This window comes from Eleutherodactylus coqui, chromosome 3 (genome assembly GCF_035609145.1).
Source record: "Eleutherodactylus coqui strain aEleCoq1 chromosome 3, aEleCoq1.hap1, whole genome shotgun sequence".
In the NCBI taxonomy this organism is placed as follows: Eukaryota; Metazoa; Chordata; class Amphibia; order Anura; family Eleutherodactylidae; genus Eleutherodactylus; species Eleutherodactylus coqui.
Window position 1 is genome coordinate 239,894,569 of NC_089839.1, and position 27,121 is coordinate 239,921,689.

Below are 27,121 nucleotides of genomic sequence, written 5' to 3' on the forward strand. Positions count from 1 at the left end.
TATATATATGTTTCTCATATTAACTACAATATATTGTATCACAATGATGTGACTCCATATTACAATTCTAAGATCAGACTTCTGATGGTTTTTGTTGTATATTGATTTTCGTTGTGTTCTTCTTCTCTTTACCAACACAACATAGGCGAAGCCTTAACTAGAAGGTGTAATGATTACAAGTATTGTGAATAATTAACAGACCTTCTGGAGAAGTTCACCAAAATCCAGAGATTTTACAAATGTTAGGACAGAAAGATGAACAGCCGAAAAAAACATGAAGGTTTGTTGCTGTTAGTTGTCGTGTTCATCATATCATGTTCAGCAGAAGGTAAAGTTGTGGTATATTCTACAATATTCTCTGTTTGATTTGTGTTGATGCCCCTCGTTCTTTCTTTATATCTAAAATACACATTTAGGATTATTTATTGTGTTACAGTTCAGAAGCTTGTTGAACTGGAGGCCCGTGTTACTTTATAGATTTAGCAGTTTACACCTTTTTTTACATTACGTTTCCATTAAAAGGGTTATCCTAAACTCTAAAGTTAACTTTATGATCAGGGGGGAATCTCAAAGCTGAGACCCCCACTAACCTTTAGAATGAGGGTACTGTGTCCCTTTTTTCTCATCTGTGGTCACTAGGTCTCTTCTCCCACCCACAGTGATGTCAGACTGAATTGAGCGCTAGCCATGCATGTACAGCACCGCTCCATTTATTTTAATGGGGCTGGTTGAAACTGATGAACGCTTGTAGTCGTCTATCTCCAGCAGTCCCATTAAAAGTGAATGGAGCAACACTACGCATGCATGCATTCGATCTAGTCTTCACTGTGGTGGATGCCTACAGTAAGGAGCGAGTGAGACATGGTATCCCCATTCTCAGAATCAGTGGAGGTCTCAGTGGGGAGACACCCACCAATCATAAAGTTATCCTATATCCTGTTGGTAGGGGATACATTTAGATTTTGAGATAATCCCTTTAAACAAGTACTCTGACTAAGAACATTAATGGTATAATATGTCATAGATGTCGTATTTGTCACATTTGTGTAAGATCATTAGAGATGAGCGAACACCAAAATGCTCGGATGTTCGTTATTCGAAACGAACTTCCCGCGATGTTCGAGGGTTCGTTTCGAATAACGAACCCCATTGAAGTCAATGGGCGACCAGAGCATTTTTGTATTTCGCCGATGCTCGCTAAGGTTTTCATGTGTGAAAATCTGGGCAATTCAACAAAGTGATGGGAACGACACAGCAACGGATAGGGCAGGCGAGGGGCTACGTGTTGGGCTGCATCTCAAGTTCACAGGTCCCACTATTAAGCCACAATAGCAGCAAGAGTGCCCCCCCCCCCCCTCCCAACAACTTTTACTTCTGAAAAGCCCTCATTAGCATGGCATACCTTTGCTAAGCACCACACTAGCTACAACAAAGCACAATCACTGCCTGGATGACACTCCGCTGCCACTTCTCCTGGGTTACATGCTGACCAACCGCCCCCCCCTCCCCCCCACAGCGCACACCAAAGTGTCCCTGCGCAGCCTTCAGCTGCCTTCATGCCACACCACCCTCATGTCTATTTAGAAGTGCGTCTGCCATGAGGAGGAACCGCAGGCACACACTGCAGAGGGTTGGCACGGTTAGGCAGCGACCCTCTTTAAAAGGGGCGGGGCGATAGCCCACAATGCTGTACAGAAGCAATGAGAAATATAATCCTGTGCCACCGCCATCAGGAGCTGCACACGTGGGTATAGCAATGGGGAACCTATGTGCCACACACTATTCATTCTGTCAAGGTGTCTGCATGCCCCAGTCAGACTGGTAATATGTACCTTAACAGTAACCGCGTTGGTGGTAATGTGGTGGTGACTGCGGACCTAGTAGCGCGGTTGTATTTTGTTGGTTTTCGGAATGTGGCCAGGATTAAGTTGGCCGTGGCGGGGGATGTTTTTGAGGCACTATGTGTCCTCTCCACGTGTCCGTGGTTATATGCACCTTATCAGTAACCGCGTTGGTGGTAATGTGGTGGTGACTGCGGACCTAGTAGCGCGGTTTTATTTTGTTGGTTTTCGGAATGTGGCCAGGATTAAGTGGGCCGTGGCGGGGGGATGGTGGGGGGGGCTCTCTTGTAGTGTCGGTAAAGGTGAAATTCTTGGACTGCCACCAGACGAACCAATGCAAAGGCATTTGCCAAGAATGTTTTCCCTGTTGGAGGAGGAGGGGGATGTTTTTGAGGCACTACGTGTCCTCTCCACGTGTCCGTGGTTATATGCACCTTAACAGTAACCGCGTTGGTGGGAAATGGCCTCGCCGCCATCATGTCTTTGGGAAGCCTCTGTTTCCACACCCCAGAGACATACCATTAGCAGCGGTATAGGCAGAGCCCATAATTCGTAACATTTCAGCCGTAGCATTAGGACAGGCCCCACTAACATATCACTAGCAGCATTATAGGAGGAGCGCAGTCTTCGTTCCATGTCAGCAATAGTAGCACTCAAGACAGGCCCCAGTAACAATTCCGAAGCAGCAGTATAGCGGGAGCGCAGTCTTCGTTCCATGTCAGCAATAGTAGCACTCAAGACAGGCCCCAGTAACAATTCCGAAGCAGCAGTATAGCGGGAGCGCAGTCTTCGTTCCATGTCAGCAATAGTAGCACTCAAGACAGGCCCCAGTAACAATTCTGAAGCAGCAGTATAGTGGGAGCGCAGTCTTAGTTCCATTTCAGTAGCCTTAGTATAGCCAAGGCCCAAGTTACATTTATGTAGCTAAAGTGTAGGCCAACCCCACACACACTTCTGTACCATGAGTGCAGGCGAAGAACATACAAATTGCTATGATTACACTGTAGGTGAGGGCCCCAAAAAATTGGTGTACCAACAGTACTAATGTACCTCAGTAAACATTGGCCATGCCCAACCAAGATGGCAGGTGAAACCCATTAATCGCTTTGGTTAATGTGGCTTAAGTGGTAACTAGGCCTGGAGGCAGCCCAGTTTAACGAAAAATTGGTTCAAGTTAAAGTTTCAACGCTTTTAAGAGCATTGAAACATATAAAAATTGTTTCGAAAAATTATTTGAGTGAGCCTTGTGGCCCTAAGAAAAATTGCCCGTTCAGCGTGATTACGTGAGGTTTCAGGAAGAGGAGCAGGAGGAGGAGGAGGAATATTAGACACAGATTGATGAAGCAGAAATGTCCCCGTTTTGGATGGTGAGAGAGAACGTAGCTTCCATCCGCGGGTGCAGCCTACGTATTGCTTACGTATCGCTGCTGTCCGCTGGTGGAGAACAGAAGTCTGGGGAAATCCAGGCTTTGTTCATCTTGATGAGTGTTAGCCTGTCGGCACTGTCGGTTGACAGGCGGGTACGCTTATCTGTGATGATTCCCCCAGCCGCACTAAACACCCTCTCCGACAAGACGCTAGCCGCAGGACAAGCAAGCACCTCCAGGGCATACAGCGCTAGTTCAGGCCACGTGTCCAGCTTCGACACCCAGTAGTTGTAGGTGGCAGAGGCGTCACGGAGGACGGTCGTGCGATCGGCTACGTCCTCCCTCACCATCCTTTTACAGTGCTCCCACCGACTCAGCCTTGACTGGGGAGCGGTGACACAGTCTTGGTGGGGAGCCATAAAGCTGTCCAGGCCCTTAAAGACTGTTGCACTGCCTGGGATGTACATGCTGCTCGATCTCCGCACCTCCCCTGCTACCTTGCCCTCGGTACTGCGCCTTCTGCCACTAGCGCTGTCGGCTGGGAATTTTACCATCAGCTTGTCCGCAAGGGTCCTGTGGTATAGCAACACTCTCAAACCCCTTTCCTCTTCGGGAATGAGAGTGGGCAGGTTCTCCTTATAGCGTGGGTCGAGCAGTGTGTACACCCAGTAATCCGTTGTGGCCAGAATGCGTGCAACGCGAGGGTCACGAGAAAGGCATCCTAACATGAAGTCAGCCATGTGTGCCAGGGTACCTGTACGCAACACATGGCTGTCTTCACTAGGAAGATCACTTTCAGGATCCTCCTCCTCCTCCTCCTCCTCCTCCTCCGCCTCCTCCTCCTCAGGCCATACACGCTGAAAGGATGACAGGCAATCAGCCGGTGTACCGTCAGCAGCGGGCCAAGCTGTCTCTTCCCCCTCCTCCTCATCCTCCTCATGCTCCTCCTCCTCCTCCTCTACGCGCTGAGAAATAGACAGGAGGGTGCTCTGACTATACAGCGACATACTGTCTTCCACCGCCCCCGTTTCCAAGCGCAAAGCAGCTGCCTTTATGCTTTGCAGGGAATTTCTCAAGATGCATAGCAGAGGAATGGTGACGCTAATGATTGCAGCATCGCCGCTCACCACCTGGGTAGACTCCTCAAAATTACCAAGGACATGGCAGATGTCTGCCAACCAGGCCCACTCTTCTGAAAAGAATTGAGGAGGCTGACTCCCACTGCGCCGCCCATGTTGGAGTTGGAATTCGACTATAGCTCTACGCTGTTCATAGATCCTGGCCAACATGTGGAGCGTAGAGTTCCACCGTGTGGGCACGTCGCACAGCAGTCGGTGCACTGGCAGCTTAAAGCGATGTTGCAGGGTGCGCAGGGTGGCAGCGTCCATGTGGGACTTGCGGAAATGTGCGCAGAGCCGGCGCGCCTTTACGAGCAGGTCTGACAAGCGTGGGTAGCTTTTCAGAAAGCGCTGAACCACCAAATTAAAGACGTGGGCCAGGCATGGCACGTGCGTGAGGCTGCCGAGCTGCAGAGCCGCCACCAGGTTACGGCCGTTGTCACACACGACCATGCCCGGTTGGAGGCTCAGCGGCGCAAGCCAGCGGTCGGTCTGCTGTGTCAGACCCTGCAGCAGTTCGTGGGCCGTGTGCCTCTTCTCTCCTAACCTGAGTAGTTTCAGCACGGCCTGCTGACGCTTGCCCACCGCTGTGCTGCCACACCACGCGACACCGACTGCTGGCGACATGCTGCTGCTAACACATCTTGATTGCGAGACAGAGGTTGCGGAGGAGGAGGAGGGTGCTTTAGTGGAGGAAGTATACACCTCCGCAGATACCACCACCGAGCTGGGGCCCGCAATTCTGGGGGTGGGTAGGACGTGAGCGGTCCCAGGCTCTGACTCTGTCCCAGCCTCCACTAAATTCACCCAATGTGCCGTCAGGGAGATGTAGTGGCCCTGCCCGCCTGTGCTTGTCCACGTGTCCGTTGTTAAGTGGACCGTGGCAGTAACCGCGTTGGTGAGGGCGCGTACAATGTTGCGGGAGACGTGGTCGTGCAGGGCTGGGACGGCACATCGGGAAAAGTAGTGGCGACTGGGAACTGAGTAGAGCGGGGCCGCCGCCTCCATGATACTTTTGAAGGACTCCGTTTCCACAACCCTATACGGCAGCATCTCAAGGCTGATGAATTTTGCTATGCGGACGGTTAACGTTTGAGCGTGCGGGTGCGTGGCGGCGTACTTGCGCTTGCGCTCCAACAGTTGCGCAAGCGACGGCTGGACGGTGCGCTGAACTACACTGGTGGATGGGGCCGAGGACAGCGGAGGTGAGGGTGTGGGTGCAGGCCAGGAGACGGTAGTGCCTGTGTCCTGAGAGGGGGGTTGCATCTCAGTGGCAGGTTGGGGCACAGGGGGAGAGGCAGGGGTGCAAACCGGAGGCGGTGAACGGCCTTCGTCCCACCTTGTGGGGTGCTTGGCCATCATATGTCTACGCATGGTGGTGGTGGTGAGGCTGTTGGTGTTGGCTCCCCGGCTGAGCTTTGCGCGACAAAGGTTGCACACCACTGTTCGTCGGTCGTCAGGCGTCTCTGTGAAAAACTGCCAGACCTTAGAGCACCTCGGCCTCTGCAGGGTGGCATGGCGCGAGGGGGCGCTTTGGGAAACAGTTGGTGGATTATTCGGTCTGGCCCTGCCTCTACCCCTGGCCACCGCACTGCCTCTTGCAACCTGCCCTGCTGCTGCCCATGCCTCCCCCTCTGAAGACCTGTCCTATGTAGGCGTTGCACACCAGGTGGGGTCAGTCACCTCATCGTCCTGCTGCTCTTCCTCCGAATCCTCTGTGCGCTGCTCCCTCGGACTTACTGCCCTTACTACTACCTCACTGCAAGACAACTGTGTCTCATCGTCATCGTCCTCCTCACACACAGAAAGTTCTTGAGACAGTTGGCGGAAGTCCCCAGCCTCTTCCCCCGGACCCCGGGAACTTTCGAATGGTTGGGCATCAGTGACGATAAACTCCTCTGGTGGGAGAGGAACCACTCCTGCCCAATCTAAGCAGGGGCCCGAGAACAGTTCCTGGGAGTGTTCCCGCTCCTGAGCAGGTGCCATTGTAGTGGAGTGAGGAGGCTGGGAGGAAGGAGGAGCAGCAGACAGAGGATTCGGATTTGCAGCAGTGGACGGCGCAGAACTGCGGGTGGACGATAGGTTGCTCGAAGCACTTTCTGCCATCCAGGACAGGACATGCTCACACTGCTCATTTTCTAATAACCGTCTCCCGCGTGGACCCATTAATTGGGCGATGAATGTGGGGACGCCAGAAACGTGCCTCTCTCCTAATCGCGCAGCAGTCGGCTGCGACACACCTGGATCAGGAGCTCGGCCTGTGCCCACACCCTGACTTGGCCCTCCGCGTCCTCGGCCGCGTCCACGTCCTCTAGGCCTACCCCTACCCCTCAGCATGCTGTATTACCAGTGATTTGATTTCACAGGCAGGAAATAAATTGGCGCAAGACTGCAGACCAAATATAATTTTTTCCCTTTTTTGAAAACGAAAGGCCCCACTGCCTCTATTGAATGAATAATCTAAGTTTAATAACTGTGCTGTGTCCCTGCTAATGTGTCACAGAACTTGAGGGTAGCAGAGTTATTAACTCTGGCAGAGCAGGTATTTTTTTCCCAATTAAGGAAAGCAAATGGCGAAGCCAGCAGTAAACCGTAGCTGGGTGCGTCTGATTTTTTAACGTTGTACACGCAGCTCACACGTGTCCACAGCCCTTAGGACGGACAGAGGCAGGACAAATAGATTTCGGTTCCCTTTTTTTACACCAAAAGGACCCACTGCGTATATTCAATGAATAATCTAAGTTTAATAACTGTGCTGTGTCCCTGCTAATGTGTCACAGAACTTGAGGGTAGCAGAGTTATTAACTCTGGCAGAGCAGGTATTTTTTTCCCAATTAAGGAAAGCAAATGGCGAAGCCAGCAGTAAACCGTAGCTGGGTGCGTCTGATTTTTTAACGTTGTACACGCAGCTCACACGTGTCCACAGCCCTTAGGACGGACAGAGGCAGGACAAATAGATTTCGTTTCCCTTTTTTTACACCAAAAGGACCCACTGCGTATATTCAATGAATAATCTAAGTTTAATAACTGTGCTGTGTCCCTGCTAATGTGTCACAGAACTTGAGGGTAGCAGAGTTATTAACTCTGGCAGAGCAGGTATTTTTTTCCCAATTAAGGAAAGCAAATGGCGAAGCCAGCAGTAAACCGTAGCTGGGTGCGTCTGATTTTTTAACGTTGTACACGCAGCTCACACGTGTCCACAGCCCTTAGGACGGACAGAGGCTGGACAAATAGATTTCGGTTCCCTTTTTTTACACCAAAAGGACCCACTGCGTATATTCAATGAATAATCTAAGTTTAATAACTGTGCTGTGTCCCTGCTAATGTGTCACAGAACTTGAGGGTAGCAGAGTTATTAACTCTGGCAGAGCAGGTATTTTTTTCCCAATTAAGGAAAGCAAATGGCGAAGCCAGCAGTAAACCGTAGCTGGGTGCGTCTGATTTTTTAACGTTGTACACGCAGCTCACACGTGTCCACAGCCCTTAGGACGGACAGAGGCAGGACAAATAGATTTCGGTTCCCTTTTTTTACACCAAAAGGACCCACTGCGTATATTCAATGAATAATCTAAGTTTAATAACTGTGCTGTGTCCCTGCTAATGTGTCACAGAACTTGAGGGTAGCAGAGTTATTAACTCTGGCAGAGCAGGTATTTTTTTCCCAATTAAGGAAAGCAAATGGCGAAGCCAGCAGTAAACCGTAGCTGGGTGCGTCTGATTTTTTAACGTTGTACACGCAGCTCACACGTGTCCACAGCCCTTAGGACGAACAGAGACAGGACAAATAGATTTCGGTTCCCTTTTTTTACACCAAAAGGACCCACTGCGTATATTCAATGAATAATAACTGTGTTGTGGCCCTGCCTATACAATTCTTTCCCTGCAGTATCAATGGAGGGTGCAATGCTCTGCAGAGGCGATTTTGAGAAAAAAAAATATGCAGCACAGCTAACAGCAGCCTGGACAGTACTGCACGCGGATAAATATGGCCCTAGAAAGGACCGTTGAGGTTCTTGAAGGCTACACTCACTCCTAACACTCTCCCTGCCTATCCAACACTTCTGTCCCTAATGCCGGGTGCAACGCTCTGCAGAGGCGATTTTGAGAAGAAAAAAAAAAGGCACTGCTAACAGCAGCCAACACACAGGTATTACTGGCCCTAATAAGGACCTTTGGGGTTCTTGAAGCCTACACTAACTGCTATTTCTCTCCCTACAGCAGCTCCGGTACCAGCAGCACTGTCCCTCATCTAACTCACAAGGCATCTGAGGCGAGCCGCGGGAGGGGCCGACTTTTATGTTCGGGTGACACCTGATCTTCCCAGCCACTCACAGCAGGGGGGTGGTATAGGGCTTGAACGTCACAGGGGGAAGTTGTAATGCCTTCCCTGTCTTTCAATTGGCCAGAAAAGCGCGCTAACGTCTCAGGGAAGGAAGTGAAAGTAACCCGAATACCGCATGGTGTTCGTTACGAATAACGAACATCCCGAACACCCTAATATTCGCACGAATATCAAGCTCGGACGAACACGTTCGCTCATCTCTAAAGATCATCAATGCTCATCAGTTCTGTTATGTTTATATACATATATAATGTGTGTATGTATATATATGTGTGTGTGTGTTTTGATCAGTTTTTTCCCTTTTGGGAGGGGTCACTGTATAAGAAAATGATGAATGCATGAATGAAAACGGATGTCAGTTTGTAAATCTTTCAATCAGTTGCAGAGCAAAACACTTCTTGTACAAAAACACATAATCGGATTAGATCAAAAATCATATTGTGAGTCGACTTTTCAATCAAAATTATCACTTCATTCCCAAAAATTATCATTTCTGTTTAGATGACATTGCAAAGATTAAAAGCTACGTCTGCCTTCACAGCTCATTTTTTGTCTCCAATACAGTATATTTGCAGTAAAATGCATCTTTGCAAATAGTTTTGTTTTACAATATCCTATTTTTTTATTTCCACAGCTCACACAGACCTAGGTGTTATCATGGTAACAGACTACAAACAATCGCTGTGTAGTCAGATTCTTTAGGGCATGCTCGCACAGAGTTTTTTGGCTCCTGTGTTTTCACACAAGAGAGATAGCTATTCAGTGAATGGAGGCGGAGCATACCGGAAATCTCTTCCAGCCGCCCACCTCTATTCACGGCAAACAGGCAGTCGTTCATAAATGAACGACTGCCTGTTTATACAAGATGATGCTTGCTTGTTAGGTGAGCTAAAAAACAAGCAACTCTGACAAATGAGTGATGTCTCGCTCAATGCCATGTTAGAGGCTGTGTGTACACAGGACGACTATTGACGAAAATAGCAAGATTTAGGGCAATAATCGCCCAATGTAAAAGTACCTTAAGACTTTCCAACACATGCATAGTCTGCACCATAAAACATATCCTTCTGTCCTTATTTTCTCCAATAATGTATTTTTTAACAGAACAATGGATTTGAAACCATATATTAATGTTTTGTATTATTCCACAGTTATCAGATATTACATTGTATTGAACTGTTTTCGAAGGAAAAAAAATCCCATTACTATAAGAAGCTCATGAGGACACAAGACTAGATCAATAGAATATGTTGCTTATATGCAATAAAAAAAGTTAATAAATAAATCTTGTTATTTGTATAACGCCAACTTATTCCGCAGCTCTTTCAGGTAAGTTTTTTTTATTACCTCCCCACCAAGCTGGACACTCATTTTACCGACCTCGGAAGGATGGAAGGCTGAGTCAGCCTTGAGCTGGCTACCTGGACCATGCGGGGATTGAACTCGCAGCCTTCAGATTTTCTTGACATCATTCGGTTTTAATATTTTTACAGGAAACGTGTGTGATCTTCCTGATGTTGGAAATGGAAAGGTTGCTCAGTACTATTACATATTTAAAAAGTTTTATTTCCCAATGAACGAGGGGAAGAAGCTATCTGTATCGTGTTCAGCTGGATACACATTTGAGTCTGGAAAGCAAGAAGATGAAATCACATGCACATCAGAAGGATGGGAACCTCCAGCAATATGTCTCAGTAAGTTTACAAGGATATGGTGTATTCTTAGAAAACACACATATTAGCAGATGTCCAGCAATAGGCACCTGAGGATATTATTATGACATGTCAGTATACAATGAACACTGCTTAAAAAAGATACAGTAACAAATTACACCAAGGCTGGGTTCACATGGTGCGAAATTGCCGCGGATTTACTGTGTTTTGCTGTTGTAGATCCGCCGGACAGACAAACCGCTGCGTTTCTAGTGCAAGTTAAAGTCAATGTGCTTTGGCAAGAAGCTGTTCTCACAGTGCAGAATTTTTCTGCTCTGCCACAGTGCGGAAATGTTGTTGCGTCACAGTTTTTAAAGATGCAGCATGTCAATTCTTTGGACGTTTCTGCAGCGTTTTTTTGTCCATAGGCCTCAATGAAAGTAGCAAAAACCATGACTGAAAACACTGGAAATACTGTATAATGCTTTCACACTGCATTTTGCAGTGCTCATTTGCCGGGAAAAGTCCCTGTCGGGGCTCAAACCTGGGACCTCATGCACTTCAGTTGGCAGCCTTCTCCACTGAGATATCCAGCCCTTGGACAGTTCCCTTTGTGAAACTTAGCCTTGTTCCTGTTCCCCTGATCCAGTCTCGAACTGGACTTTCTATAAAAGCCTGGCCCTTCCTCTAGTACCTTGCATGATTATTGTGCTGCAGGCCTTGACTAAGCTCTACTTCTGCCTGTTCCCCTGCTAGTCAACTGAGACCTCCTATTGCTAACCCCTGGCTTCACTTCTGACTACACTACCCGCCTCCTTCATCTGTACTGTAAAAAATGTGACTAATATATTCAACCTAATCAGTTACAGAAACAAAAATAGATTTTTCTTGTTTGTCTACCAGAAAAATGTCTCCGACCATCACTTCCAAATGGAATACTGCACAATGCAAAGGAGTTCTATAAAACCTTTGATACCATTCAGTACAGTTGCCATAAAGGCTTCACAACCACAAGTGGAAATAATATTGAAATAATTAATTGTACATCTGGACATTGGTCTCCTTTTCCACGGTGTCATCAGATAAGTGGTATGAATTTCCATTTTCCTCCATAACTTTATATTTATCTGTGCATAAAAAAGCATATAAAAAATGCAGATCCACAAACGTTACGTCTTATGTACATGGCCATGTATGCTAAGGGTGGAATCCACTTGTGAAATCAGGAAAGTCTTTCTGTAAACTCAGGAGGGGCATCATCACTCCTTAAGGAGAGCACCTAGAAGGTGAGTGAGGAGACTTATAGGGCCATTCATGCTCCTCTGGGAAATATATGCAAATAAGCTTGCCTTGGGAAAGATTTCGCTGACCTTTCAGGGTGGGATGATTTAGTGAATCCTGCACTGAGCAGGGGGTTGGACCAGATAACCCTGGAGGTCCTTCCAACTCTACCATTCCATGATTCTAGCTCCTACTTGGCAGTGAATATATGGGTCATCCTCACTCCAGAGTAGCCTGAGTTCGTCAAAGCTACTACTTCCCAACAATGACTGTAAGTGAGGCCCAATCAGTGTGGATACCAGTAAGGACTTGTTAGTTAGCCATCAGACCTGCTGTCGGGGTGGCAAGGATACGAACACTATTCATTCGGACAGTAGTGATTCAACGAAGGCTCAAACGGTTAGTAGCAAACTATTATTGAGATATTAACTGCGTGAGCATTCAGAGATGGTATTAATAGAGTTCATAAACTGGTTCTGGATTTTGCAAGCCACGGAGAGGTATTTCTTTATCAACATACTGTGATCAGCTGATACATTACAAAGCTATCATATGGTCGGGTGCATGAGCCCTCCTGCAAATACTAGAACATAGAAACATAAAACATAGAAAAATGAGACAAACTGAGTCAAATACATTACACTTTTCTAGGAGATGTTTGCAATTAGAAAAAGGAATAGTCCAATCAACTAACAGAACTGTTCATCAATTATTAGTTATTCTAGTTTGCAGGTAGTTTTTGATATTTAAGGCTTGCAGTGATGTAAGTTCTCTATGAATGCAGTGGAGGCGCTCTCCAACACAAGAAACCAATATAGCATGGATCTTGTTTTGTCGCCAATTCATATTAATACTGCAATTAAAAAAATAGGCTTCTGAAACAGATCTTAAACGTGCCTAGAATGATCCTTCAAAGACCATATAGAAGAACCATAGTTCTTAATGCACCACAAACTATGGAAAGTTGGTTCAGACCATAAAGCCACCCACACCAAACTTCACAGATGAAAGGAACAACACATTTGGGTAGCTAGTAGAGATGAGCGAGTGTACTCGGCCACGCCCCTTTTTCGTCCGAGCGCCGCGATTTTCGAGTACTTCCATACTCGGGCGAAAAGATTCGGGGGGCGCCGTGGGTGAGTGGGGGGTTGCAGCGGGGAATGGGGGGGAGAGGGAGAGAGAGAGGGCTCCCCCTGTTCCCCGCTGCTACCCCCGCTCCGCCACGCCTCCCCCCGCCCCCTGGCGCCCCCCAAATCTTTTCACCCGAGTACGGAAGTACTCGAAAATCGCGGTGCTCGATCGAGTAATTACTCGAAACGAGTATGTTCGCTCATCTCTAGTAGCTAGTATTTGTGCTGCTGCCGAGTAGAACAGGGCAAGGTTCACCAGTTCACGACTCCAGCTGATGGAAAAGATCTAACATAGCTTACAATTTGCATGAACGCACATTATTATGAACAGAAGTAACATGTTTGTTTCACTGCTTGCATTGTTATGTGTTAGATACTTGTGAAACTCCTCCTCTTACTAATGGATATTACGTAACCACAAGGAGAACGTTCCGTGTTATAGAGACTGTACAATACCAGTGTGATGAGGGTTATTACACTGCTACTGGGACCAGTGCAGACTGGATTGAATGTCTCACAAGAGGCTGGTCTTCTACCCCAAGCTGCACAAGTAGGTCTTACTGATCACTATTTAAATATAATTAATGTAATATAATAGCACAGTATACAGTGGTTTAGTTATGGTAGTAAGTATGGTGCAAGGTCTTCCAACAATTGCCTCTGAAGATTGGAAGGTGGGCAAGTTGTGTGAATGGGTATGCATTAAAGGGGTTTTCTGGGACTTAAAAAAACGTAAAAGGGCTTAAAATGAACAAAAATGTAATACTGGCCTATCCCTGCAGCTCCCCAGAAGAAGCAGCAGTAGGTCACGTGCCATTCATTGTATACATGATTCTTCTATGGTGACTGAAGCCTGTGAGTGGCTTAGTGGTCATGTACACCTGCTGCTTCTTCCGGGTTCCATGTGGCAGGCAGTGGGGCTGTAGCGCTGGATGAGAAGCTGCCGGGATAGGTGAGTATTCAATTTTTGTTAATTTTAAGCCCTTTCAACTTTTTTTAAGTCTCAGTAAACCCCTTTAAGAGGTTAGGGTTGCATTTACACTGGTGTTATTTGCTTTCTATGAGGAGTCCCGATATGTAATGTTTGACTTTGTAAGGTAATTGAATTGTAAAGTTCTGCAGAATATGTTAATGCTATATAAATAATGATTATCATTATTATTACTACGACTACTACTACTAAGAATAGTGTAGGCTTCAGTACTATTCTTGCTGTCAAAAATTCTAGAAACCCCAGGGTAAATTTGATTAAACCCATTATAACTCAATGGCATCCATCAGGAAAAATTTGGAATAGAGTTGAGCAAACATACTCTGCCGAACTTGATGCTCGTTCGAGTATTAGCGTACTCGATGGTGCTTGTTACTCGAACGAGCATCAAGCCGTGTTCGACCCTGCCCCAGTTTTTGGCTCCTCCCCGCTGTGACGTGCCTGTTTTGGCCCCTCCCTGCCACAGCGTGCATCATTGGCAAATTTTTTGTCAGGCAAGAAGAGGGAAGAGAGAGAGAGAGAGGGAAAAAAAAACACGGACCAAGAAAAAAAAAAAAAAGATCAGGACCCGGCGTCCCACATACAAAAATGCTCGAGTCTCCCATTGTAGTCAATGGGGTTCGTTACTCGAGTAGAGCTCTCGAATTTTACGAAAAGCTTGACTCGAATAACACGGACCCGAGCATTTGGGTGCTCGCTCATCTCTAATTGGTAATCGTTTGAAAACCTGAGAAATTGTTAAAAGTAACACTATCATAAAATTTCAAACTGTTGAACTGAGGTATATCATTAAGATAACTGAATTACTCAAAATACATTTTATGTGCTTTTACACCGAATGATCACTGCATTAGGAACACTTACTCAGTAATGGGTTGATCCAGCTTTTTGGGTGATCCCAGCTATGAAATGTTGGGAAACAGATTCCACAAGGTGGCATTCTCCATACTCAACTCAACCCATACTCCCACTGCAGCAGCTCCATGTCCAATGCTGGAACATTTTGCAGATAAATGAGAGCAGATTTCATAGCTCTTTCCGGCATATCCCAAACCTGTTCAATGGGGCTACTGTCCAGTGAGTTTGGGGGCCAAGGCAGTGTAGAGAATTCATTGTTATGTTTTATCAACCATTCCATAGTGATCTAACCTTGAGGACACAGACCGTTGTCCTGTTGAAAGATGGCTCTGTTGTCAGTGAAGACTTCCTGAAGATATGGGTGCAGATGGTCAGCTAACATGTCCCTGTAGTGTTCACCATTAAAGACTTGTGGTATAATGACCAATGGGTTATGCGAGGAAAATGCTCCCCAGACCATGACACCATGAATCCAAACAGTACACCCATTGAATACGGCTTCTTACTGTTAACGCCAGTCACTACAGATGACCTTCTGCCATGTGTCCAAGGTCCATTGACATCATTCCTGGGCCTATGCAAGGCATTGTTGGCGATGACACAGGTTCATGAGGGGCACCTGTCGGTCTTTGGCTATTGAACCTAAGTTGACACAAGGTACGCTGTATGGTCATTGTAGAAATGAGTCTAATTTCCATACTGCTGTACTGCTGTGTCAAGTCATTGCTGCAATACTGGACATGCCACTTGACACTCACCTCCTGGATCAACCACATGTGGCCTGCCGCTGTTTGATCTTCTGTTGGATGTCTGTCCATGGTTCAACCAGTCTAGGTACAGTCTTGATACCATGGTTTTGGAACAACCTATGAGTGTGACTATTTCATAAATACTGTAACTACACCTCCAGGCACCAACAATCTGCTAGCAGTCAAAGTCAGTTAACTTATCATGTTTACCCATGACTGCTAATGGTTGCCTTCTGCTGTGCAGAGGAGGGGTCAGCACAATATCTGAGAATAGATCGTGACGTTGCAATCATGCGGCACTGCGTTTACTGATCACAAGATATCACGCACCAGCTGTTCCTAATGCAGTGATTGTTCAGTGTATAATTTATGGCAGAAAAACATTTTAATACTCAGCATTGTAGTATTTTCTTTTTTACAAGAATTGTTTCTACTTTTTTGCTCTGTTTTCCCATCCTTTATGAATAATTCTTGGATACAGGTATTCTTTCACAATTGCCCCAGCCTAATGGGCACTATCTGTCATTTTTTGCGACTCAGAGTGCATATACTGTATGTTCATCCACATTCACAAAAAACATGGGACATCATCTTGGTGCACTTTTAATGAATGTTTCACCATACAACAATGCACTTTGATGTGTCAAGGTGAATTTTGTAGCTTGATAAAGAGGTCCATAATACCCTAAGCATTGCTGTATTGTGAGATAAATAAAGTTTATTCATATAAGCTCATCAAGTTGGATAATATTCATTGCTAAGTGTGCCAGGGTGATATACCCTTTCTGGATCTCTGACTCATATTTCGGCTATCTATCTAGTAGCAGGGAATTGAACAGCCTTTTCTACAACATTAAAGGGCTTACCCTACAAAATGAAGTTATCCTCTATCCAAAGGACCGGGAATAACTATCTGATCAGTAGACTCTGACTGCTGGAATCTCCAATGCTCTCGAGCAAAGGGGTCCTGAAGGTCTACAAATCAATGGAGTGATGGGCATTCACATGCACCAGCATCCATTCATTCTACCCAAACCAAGTTCCAGAGCTCACAACCCCTTTAAGGTAGCTTAGCTATTAGTATATTATATTGCATTCATCCAATTCATAAAATGAATGGTCTTTGCATTTAGAAATGACTTGTGGGAGGCTGGAAGATATGGAAAATGGTGGATTTTACCCAATAAAACCTTCATATACAGAAAGAGATGTGGTACAATTCTACTGCAAAGAAAATTACTCCATTAAAGGCTCAGAATTAATCCAATGTTATTCCTTTGGATGGGACCCTCAGCCACCCATTTGTGAAGGTAACTGTCTAATTTAGTAGGAAAAAGAATATGGTCCTACAAATAATGTATGCAGCAATGTGTACTAATTTCTCCAGCAAACTTTCAGCTTCAGAAATGTTATAGTATATTGGGCCAAGAAGGCAACCCCCTGTTCATATATCCTATTAGGGTATATGAACGCCATAGAGCAGGGTCATCTGTTCGAGACCCCCTCCCATAACCCAGTACAGAAAGCTGCTCTGTAAGAGCGGTCCTGTTCTGGTGCACTTTTTGCCATCCTTGTACTGCAGGATGGCCATTCACCTAAATTGCTGTCATGGAATACTACATTTCTCTTCCAGCAGCCACTGTAGGAGAAATGTCTGGCTGGCCTTGGTGAATCAACTGTTTAGGGTATCAGGAGGAGCCCAGGGAATCAGCTCTTCGGAAACTGTGCCACATTCTGAAAGAGGTTGTGTCTGATGACACAATCCCTTTAAGCTAGCCAGGTATCACAGTTATGATAAAAAATAAGTAAACCCTCCTTCAATGCTATGTTTATATTTATCAGGGATTAAATAATAATTGTGTGGTTCTCATAAACTTCTAACCCAAAGAAATCACCTCTTATGACAAATGGAAAAAAGATTTCACTAGAAAGTCATTTTTCAAAATTAGTATTCAAAATCCAATCGGGAAAATATACACCTTTTCTACTAAATGTGATTGTTCTCAGCAAGGTAAACCAAGAAATCTTGTAGATATGATACATTTTAATGGCCAACAAAAAGACATGATGTTATAGCGAGCTTTCAAACCTATTTGGGGTTCTTCTTCAGGCACTTTGTAGATACAAGTCAACCCACTGCTATGTCAGTGAGAGTTGCTATCCTGTATGGTGGGGCACACCCATCTTTGGCTGGCTTCTTAGGTATAGTTCACATGTGCAGACTATGTTTGTTTGCAGTCGCTCCTTCCCAATCTGGGCTGGGTTGAGTGGGTGACTACATAATAGTTTGCACTGAACAAGCAGCTCCTCCATATCATAGTCTGGCAGACTGCATTTTATGAGGGTTTATGGCGATTGCGCCTGCCCTATGGCGATTGTGCCTATCAGGTATTGCATTTTTTGGCTTTTTCAGTGAATGTCTTTATTCCACTGTACAACCCGGCAATCACATGACCACCGGGAGCCCCCTGTCACACCAGAGCTGTAGGCTCCTGATCAGCTCTGCCAGTGACTATTGTCACTACAGGGTAATGTTTTCCCCTGTAACTGGGGCTCCTATAGATGCCCCAGCTACAGTGGAAAAGTGTGAAATTAAAACAAAGACAACGTGAATGTCCCTCAGAGGTCTTATATGATGTCATAGTGGTTATAGATGGTGAAAAAAATAATTACAAAAATAAGTTTAAAAAAATTTACAGAATAAAATAAAAGATATATACATAAAAAGAAAATGATCCAAAGCAGATGCCAACCCAAACCGCCGCTGTATGTGCCCTGTAATTCAAAATTATAAATATTATATATCAAAGCGTCTGAAAAAAAAAGAGGAACCCATTCCTATAAAGTATTTTGACGTAAATATACTAATTTAAAAAAAACAACTAGAAATGTAAAAAAAACTTTATTACCTTTTTCTTCCAATAAAACTAAAAAATGCGGGGAAAAAAGGTCAGTGAAGAAAGATGTAAAAATATAGCTCTATATGTCACTGGAAAAAAATGCAGCAAAATTAACTTTGGTAGCTGAAGGAAATAAAATAGGGCAATAAAACCACCACATGGGTAAAATCCCTAAAAAGTGTCTGGTCCTTTAGGTACAAAACAGCCTGGTCCTTAAGGGGTTAACAATACTTTCAACATACAATGGTGGTCCCATTAGATTTTGATGCAGCTTTGCAGTGGAATTTAGCAATTTGCAAATCTGCATCATGTAAAAGCACCCTAAGGCCTCATATCCACGGCACACACAGATTCTGCGTGCGGAGTTCCGCACAGAATCTGCAAATGTCGGCAGTCATGGGACATTTTCTCACCTCTTTGGATCCAGCGCGGGTCTCCTCTGTCACTACCGATTCTTCTTTCTTCAGCACGGGGGGCTGTGTCTGGGGCGCGCCAGCTGACGCATGAGCATTCCTTTTTTTTTAAATCTCCCGCTTTCCCGCAGATCCATGGCAAGTCCGTAGTGTCAGCTGCGGGAGTGCCGTGGATCAGACAGCTTCCATTGACTTTAATAGAAGCTGTCCGTGCGGAATCCACAGAAAAATTGAGCATGCTGTTATTCTCTCCCGCCCATGTGATCTGCATGCCAGGAGATAATGACATCCACATGCTTTTAAACCGTTTGCGGTCCCTAATGCATCCCCATGGGCCCCTTGATTTGCAGATCTCCCGCACGTGTTCAACAAATCAAATCTGCCCGTGGACATTGGGCCTAACAGTTACAAAAGAGATGGCTGCCATCACCAACTTTCATCTAGGCCTGATCCCTGCCAAAACTTTCAGGCATCCTATAGAATGCATGTAATATCATGTTGAGATTTGTAACATAACCCTTGACTAGGTAGAGGAATCTAGTAAATTGCTAATTCAGGCAGAAATATCAAGTCTACACAACTACCTATATTAGCTAATCCTCTGAGGCATCATCTTAAATAATAAAATAAGGTGGCTAATAATGAAAATATCACTTGTTTATTACAGAAAGAAAGACTAAGTGCGCACCGCCACCCAGACCAGCCCATAGCATCCTGCTCAGTAACCCCACCCTGCATCGCACCGGAGATCAGGCACATTATGACTGTGATCACAACTATATGTTAATTGGCCCTGAGCAAATCCAATGTGAGAATGGACAGTGGACAACGCCACCTAGTTGTGTAGGTGAGTAGTAATTGACTTCACTGCTTCAGATATAGTAGAAATAAACAAATCCTTGTCAAATGGACACTAAGGTGGTGTCTATTTGATAATCACAGAAAATGGTTTTTTTCAGGGGTTCTCTTTCAATGCTGTTTTCATTCTCAAAGCATACTGAAAGATGTTGCAGGAACGAAGTCTAATAAGTTTCAGCAGTATTGGTAAGCTAATCCAGTAGCAAGGTCTCCTCTTGGAAATAAGGCCTCATGCACACGGGCACGCACGATTCCGTGTGGGAAATCCTGCTGTTACGGCACTCTGCCCCCCAGAGCGCCAGGTGGGGTGCCCTGATCTTCCCGCACCCCACTGTCCCTGCCTACTTGCCTCGGTCCTGGCTAACCCCAGGCGGACAACTGGGCGGCGGTCCCTGCGCTGGCTAGGGACCTGGCGACTACCTAGATGGAACTACTAACAGGGGACAGAGTGCCGACAGAAGAGGCAGGTGGAACAAACCAACAAAACTTACAAGCAGAGTAAGTCTGGAGATGGAGCTCACAGGTAAACAGACAGGCTACTGACGAGCAACTAGCACAGACTGGGACAGACCTGACTAGAGGCTAGCAGAACCAATAACTGGCAGTGAGCTCAGGTCACTGCCAGCCTTTTAACTAAAAGCCTCCGCCCAGGGGCGGAGAGTGGGAGGAGCCGACTCTCCCACTGTTGCATAAGGAAGGTGGAGGAGAGCGGGCGGCACCCTACGGGCGGACACGCCCACGCCGCTGCACGCTGGCTGCTCCACGCCGCTGCACGCTGGCTGCTCCACGCCGCCGGGAGAGCCCCGACAGCAGAGCTCTGGGACGCCGGAGCCGACATCGGAGCGCCGCGCGCCGGCCGTGGGAACCAGCGCCGCCCTGCATGGTAACATTACCCCCCCTCTGACGGGGGACCTCCGGGCCCCCGGAAACTCGACCAGGCTTATACGGAAAACGACGGTGGAACCGCCGTACCAACACGGGAGCGTGAACATCACGTGCGGCCATCCAGGAGTGATCTTCTGGTCGAAACCCCTTCCAGGCCACCAAATATTGTAGGGTTCCTCGACACCGACGAGAATCCAGTATCTCCTGGACCTCGTATTCAACTTCATCCCGGACCAGGGTGGGCGGAGGGGGACCGGAGGTGGGCATCACCGAAGGGACAAAAGGTTTCAATAGCGACTTATGGAATACCCTGTGAACCCTCCATGTGGGTGGCAGCCCCAGCTCGTAGGCGAGAGGGTTCACCACACGTGTGATGGCAAACGGCCCTACGTAACGTGGCGCCAGCTTCAAGGACGGAACCCGCAATTTGAGATTTTTAGAAGACAGGTATACCTTCTGTCCCACCCTGTAAGGTTCAGACACAGACAGACTCTTCCCACTACGCAACTGCATACGGGCCCCCGCTGCCTCCAAGTTCCTCTGTACCTCTTCCCATACCCCCTGAAGCGTATCTGTGGCGACATCCGCTGCAGGACAGACCGACGGGGTAGGGACTGCTGTAAGGAATCGAGGATGCTGACCGTATACACAAAAAAATGGAGACACCCCAGTGGAAGAACAAAGGCGGTTGTTTAGTGCAAACTCTGCCAAGGGCAGGAACTCTGCCCACTGATGAGCCTTTTCGCTGGCAAACAACCGTAAATATTGCACTAAATCTTGGTTCTTCCGCTCAGTCTGACCATTAGTCTGCGGGTGGAACGCTGAAGAGAAGGAAAGCGACGTTCCCAGGTTTCTGCAGAAGGCATGCCAAAACTGCGACACAAACTGAACCCCGCGATCAGATACAATATTTTGGGGAACCCCATGTAGGCGAATTATTTCCTTTACAAAAATCGTGGCGAATTCTTTTGCCGAGGGTAGCTTTTTTAACGCCACAAAATGTGCCATCTTGGAGAACCGGTCGACCACCACTAAGATAGTGGTGCACTTCTGGGATTCTGGAAGGTCAGTGATGAGATCTACTGATAGGTGCGACCATGGGGTGGAAGGAACCGGTAGCGGTCTCAGAGGACCCTCCGGAGGACGCCGCCGACTCTTATTGCGAGCACAGACCGAGCAACCCCTCACAAAGTTGCGGATCTCCTGAGACATGCCTGGCCACCAGAAGTGTCTGGAACAAAGCTCCAGGGTCCCCTGGAACCCTGGATGCCCGGCGAGAACCGACGAGTGAGACTCATCCATGACTCTAGGGCGTAGGGTCTCAGGCACAAACCATCTGCCCTCCGGCACTCCCGAAGGAGCGTCCTGCTGAGCATCCTGTAGTTGAGGGACGAAGTTAGACTCCACAACTGCCACCACCACGCCGGGGGCTAAGATATTCTCGGGAGTCATGGTCTCACTATCCGGTACCCCGAAACTCCGTGACAGGGCGTCCGCCTTCACGTTCTTCTCTCCTGGGATATGTCACGACGAAATTAAACCTGGCGAAGAACAGCGCCCACCTGGCTTGACGAGCTGTGAGTCTTTTAGCATTGGCAAGATATACCAGATTCTTGTGATCAGTATATACGGTAATTGGGTGTCTAGCACCCTCAAGATGGTGTCGCCACTCTTCCAGGGCCCATTTGATAGCCAATAGTTCGCGGTTACCCACGTCGTAGTTGCGCTCTGCTGAATTGAACTTCCGCGAAAAGAACGCACATGGGCTATACCCAGACCTCCCAACTCTACGGGTTTGCCTGTCCTGCTTCCTAGACCTGAGCCTCCTGTCTGCCTTCACTGCTAGCTCCATAGCCTCCCTTAAGGACCCGGGAACGGGATGGGAAATTAACAGGTCTTTAACTGCGTCCGAGAGGCCCTGCAGAAAAACGTCTTTCAGCGCGCTATCATTCCATGCCGTATCCCCCGCATAGCGTCTGAAGTTGGAGCAATAATCCTCCACACAAGCCGACCCCTGCCGCAGCGCCAACAACCGCGAAACCGCCAACCCCACTCGGTCTGGTTCATCGAAGATACCCCCGAGTTCCTGAAAAAAGGAGTCCACAGACTGCAGGCAGGGGGAACCCTCGGGGATGGAAAAGGCCCATGTCTGGGCAGAGCCCCGCAGCAGGGACATTATCAGCCCGACCCTCTGAGCCTCTGACCCGGAAGAACGGGGACGCATCCGAAAAAACAGGCGGCACGCCTGTCGGAAAACAAAAAACTTGTTCCTCTCCCCAGAAAACGCCTCGGGAAGAGGGCACTTGGGTTCGGGGCTGGTTGCGGCGTCCGATCCCTGCAACACCCCCCGCTGCTCCTGGGCCACCATGCGGGCAGATAAATCCTGGATCACAGGCACCAGGGCCTGCAGCTGGTTTGTGAGGGAACTGATCGCCTCCATGACAAACGGTTTTTAAGGGCCAGTTATGTTACGGCACTCTGCCCCCCAGAGCGCCAGGTGGGGTGCCCTGATCTTCCCGCACCCCACTGTCCCTGCCTACTTGCCTCGGTCCTGGCTAACCCCAGGCGGACAACTGGGCGGCGGTCCCTGCGCTGGCTAGGGACCTGGCGACTACCTAGATGGAACTACTAACAGGGGACAGAGTGCCGACAGAAGAGGCAGGTGGAACAAACCAACAAAACTTACAAGCAGAGTAAGTCTGGAGATGGAGCTCACAGGTAAACAGACAGGCTACTGACGAGCAACTAGCACAGACTGGGACAGACCTGACTAGAGGCTAGCAGAACCAATAACTGGCAGTGAGCTCAGGTCACTGCCAGCCTTTTAACTAAAAGCCTCCGCCCAGGGGCGGAGAGTGGGAGGAGCCGACTCTCCCACTGTTGCATAAGGAAGGTGGAGGAGAGCTGGCGGCACCCTACGGGCGGACACGCCCACGCCGCTGCACGCTGGCTGCTCCACGCCGCTGCACGCTGGCTGCTCCACGCCGCCGGGAGAGCCCCGACAGCAGAGCTCTGGGACGCCGGAGCCGACATCGGAGCGCCGCGCGCCGGCCGTGGGAACCAGTGCCGCCCTGCATGGTAACACCTGCATGGAATCATCCCGTGCCCGCTGCCTGCATACCTGTCAGAAGTCGTCTTCTTTCTGTATGTAGATGTGACCGGCGCCCCGACACACGCGCAGTACAGAGAACGCTACACCGTTACCTAGGCGATAGCACGGATCCGCAAAACTTCTGCAAAGATCATTGCAGAAGTGCGGCTGCAGGAACGGCTTCCATTGAATTTGCGTATCCGCTCAAAAAATAAAGCATGCTGCAATTTTATTTCAGCACGGAGCGACCGCAAATAAAATCCGCTGGTGTGTGTGGAGAGAGGAATCTCCACACACATCAATGGGCACATTGACCAGTGGATCGCCCGCTCCTGCCGACAAGCGCAGAATCCGCTGCTCAATTTGCCCCGTGTGCATGAGGCGTAACAGCTTTCTTTTTTAATTCGGATCCATTTACCACACAATACAGTATTAGTAAATAAGCCCCTATTTACTAATACAGCCTAGAATTTAGACAGTGCAACCTTAGACTAAACAGGCTTAGGGCTTATTCATACAGGTGTATATCGGCTGGGTTTTCACTCCCGGCCAATATACACCGTCCATCTCTGCAAGGGGAGGAGGCGGGCTTGGAGCTAGTACACTGAGCTCCCGCCCCCTCTCCACAGCTTGGATGCGGGGGCGGGATGGGGGGGGGCTAAGTTCTGCCTGTCCCACCCCCTCCCATTTCACACAGTGGTGAGGGGTGGAGAGAGGGCGGGAGCTCAGTGCACTGCTCCCAGCCAGGCCCGCCTCCTCCCCTTGCAGAGAGGGACAGCATATATCGGCTGGGCGTGAAAACCCGGCCGATATACGCCTGTCTGAATAAGCTCTTAAAATGTGCCACATTTATCAGATTTTTAGGTCCCATGCACACTGCAGATCTGGATTACGCAGGTACCTGTAAGCTTCATTTTCTTCTGTACTGTGGATGGACATGCCGTCCGACATGCGTAGTACAGATTTTTTTTAACTACTGCTTTTCCCACATCATCACCTAGCGATGACGCAGAATCCGCAACCTTTCCGCAATGTCATTGCGGAAGGGCCACGGATTAGACGGCTTCTGTTGACTCGCAAAAAAATGGAGCATGCTGTGATTTTTCCACAACTTGCAGAATCCATTTGCTGTGGATTTGCAGTGCAGACACCTGCCACAGATTCCATATCAAATATTCATCCGTGTAGTAATGCTATAATACGGGATAGCACCTGAGAAAATGAAAATGAAGAAATACTTGGAAAGTCTCACCTGGTGTGGACAGCTGGGTACCCTAGGGTTCCGGCTGCCTCACCTTTAGTTGTAGATAGTTCAGGGATCCTATGCCAGATGGCATCCACTTGTCTGAGGAGAGCTGCAGGATATACAGGGGTCCTCACTAGAAGGATCCTCCCATGTAGAAGATAGAAATAAAAAATAGGTTATAAAAAAACCCTGCGCTCATAGAATTCCCTAGATATATCCAGTTACTTCTATAAACATTCCACTGTATAGTCGTCACTAACTTCGAAGGAGGTGGGTATTGTATCACAGAAGCCCCCCCCCCCCCCCCCCCTATATCCGATGATTCCAGTAATAGTTCCAATTTGCCAGTGGTGTAGACAATGAACTTCTTTAATCATTAGACAATGGTAAATACAGCAGAATTTCTGTGCATAGGGTCCGCATGGAAGTTCTGCGGCAAATCCCCCCCACCTGGACCCCCTTTAGGAGTGCTCTGTAATTTGTCTTCTAGTGAGTTGTATTTTTTCCAGCACAGGCTTTGTATTTAGTTTAAATCATAAATTGTAATAAGAAAACACTTTTCTGTTTAGAGGAAGGTCTTGTGCTACACTCAACAAAAAGGTAGGTGAGTTTTGGCTGTCCAGCTCAGCAAAAACCGATGCCAGTATATTTCATGGACCACACGATCCAATTAAATTCCAGATCTAATTGAGTATAGGTTTGATGGATGCAGTGTGATAAAATTAGTTTTCTCATTTGGTTTTAACAGAACTCAAAGCAAAAATAAAATGTGATACACCCCCGCAAGTAGAAAATGGCAACGCAATTTTGAGTCTTGAAGTTTATCACAGTGGTGATGCTATTCAATACGAGTGTGCTGATGGGTATGAAATGCAGGGACCAAAGCAAATAACATGCAAAAAGGGAAAATGGCCAGAACCTCCGAAATGTATTGGTGAGTATTTCTACATAAAAAGATATCAAATGTTATCTTATTACTTACATGGTCCATCCAATAACTGTACAAAAAGGCAAAATAATTATATTCTGTGTGAAAATACAGTCGATGTCGCTGTAAATCTATGTTCGTATTGCGTTTTTGGCCTCAGTTTCACGTATACACCAAGAAGAGCTCCCAATATATCCATTAATTGGAGGTTTGTAAGGTAAGTGATAAGTGCACACCTTGCAGGCAGAATTGACAGCTAAGGAAACAGAAAAGACATAGGATGCCGGCAGCCCCGACTGACAGAAGGAAGAGGGGAGGCACCACTGCCCACGGCCATAACAAGCTGATGATCTTGTTTCCCTCTGTTATGAAAGTGGAAACCCAAGCATCTAGGATGAGTTTTTGCCATCCCAGAAAAAGATAGGAGATGGCCTCCTACTAGCAAATCCCTGGCATCAGCAGCAGCATTTTAAGTTTCTCCATGACCTTTTTCTTATTCCCTCTGGAGAAGGCATTGGTGCACCCATTAAAGTTAATGGGAGCTGTACCTACAATAGCATGTCAGCCCCCTACAAACCTACAAAGTGTAGAGAGCTGTCTGTTTCTGACTCCATACAGTGATGCTGTAAATTGGGTGAACAGCTCATCGATGAGAGTCCTGAGAGGTGACCCCCGCCACTCAGCTACGGATGACCTGAGGACAGGTGATCAATCTTCAAAGATGGACAAACCATTTAAGGGCACATTCAGCTCTGCAATCTTAAATTAGACTCATAGTCACTAGGGACAATTTTCCTCTTTGAAAGCTTTGCTATAGAAAAATCCACTTTAAATGGCAATATAAGTAATAAAATAAAAATAAATCTTGTTATCTGTATAGCACCAACTTATTCCGCAGCGCTTTCAGGTAATTTGTTTATTACCCACCAACAAGCTGGGTACACATTTTACCGACTTCAGGAGGATGAAAGGCTGAGTCAACCTTGAGCTGGCTACCTGAACCTTTCAGGGATTGAATTTGCAACCTTCAGGTTGAGAGTGAGAGCTAAGGACTGCATTCTGCTGCCTTAACACTGCGCTACACAAAGCCCTAATCCATCCGTTTTATCTTACTCTATGTCTTGAGAACCAGACTTTATCTGGTGCCTTCCAGTCAGCTGTCATTACCGGGGATAAGAGGTTGTACACTTGGAAGGCCCTGGAGGTAGACTGCAAAGGTTCCTTTGAGTGAGTTTAGGGTCTTTTGGCTGTACTGCATTAACCATTTTACATATTTTTCCTATGTTAAAAATACATATGATACGGATGGCTTTTCAGTTTGTACAAATCCGAGAATAAAGAATTAATCTCATCAAACACCCTGAACTTGGAGTCAAAAAAGAGATGTTCTGAAGAAAGATAAATTAGAAAAAGGTTTCTTTTTTTGTTTCATTTCCTACATGGAGGTCTTTGAAAATCCGTTATCCATATC

General features: G+C 47.1%; 1 protein-coding gene across 1 annotated transcript in view; it reads left to right on the forward strand.

The window, feature by feature from the left end:
• The first annotated feature begins 255 nt into the window (after positions 1-255).
• Positions 256-27,121, forward strand: part of LOC136620289 (coagulation factor XIII B chain-like) — a 35,830-nt gene continuing 8,964 nt past the window's right edge. Inside the window, exons 1-7 of the mRNA XM_066594990.1 lie at positions 256-328; positions 10,162-10,362; positions 11,224-11,409; positions 13,105-13,281; positions 16,463-16,639; positions 19,310-19,489; positions 25,471-25,656. Of these exons, the coding sequence (XP_066451087.1) occupies positions 256-328; positions 10,162-10,362; positions 11,224-11,409; positions 13,105-13,281; positions 16,463-16,639; positions 19,310-19,489; positions 25,471-25,656 (1,180 nt within the window). The remainder of the gene's footprint in view (positions 329-10,161; positions 10,363-11,223; positions 11,410-13,104; positions 13,282-16,462; positions 16,640-19,309; positions 19,490-25,470; positions 25,657-27,121) is intronic.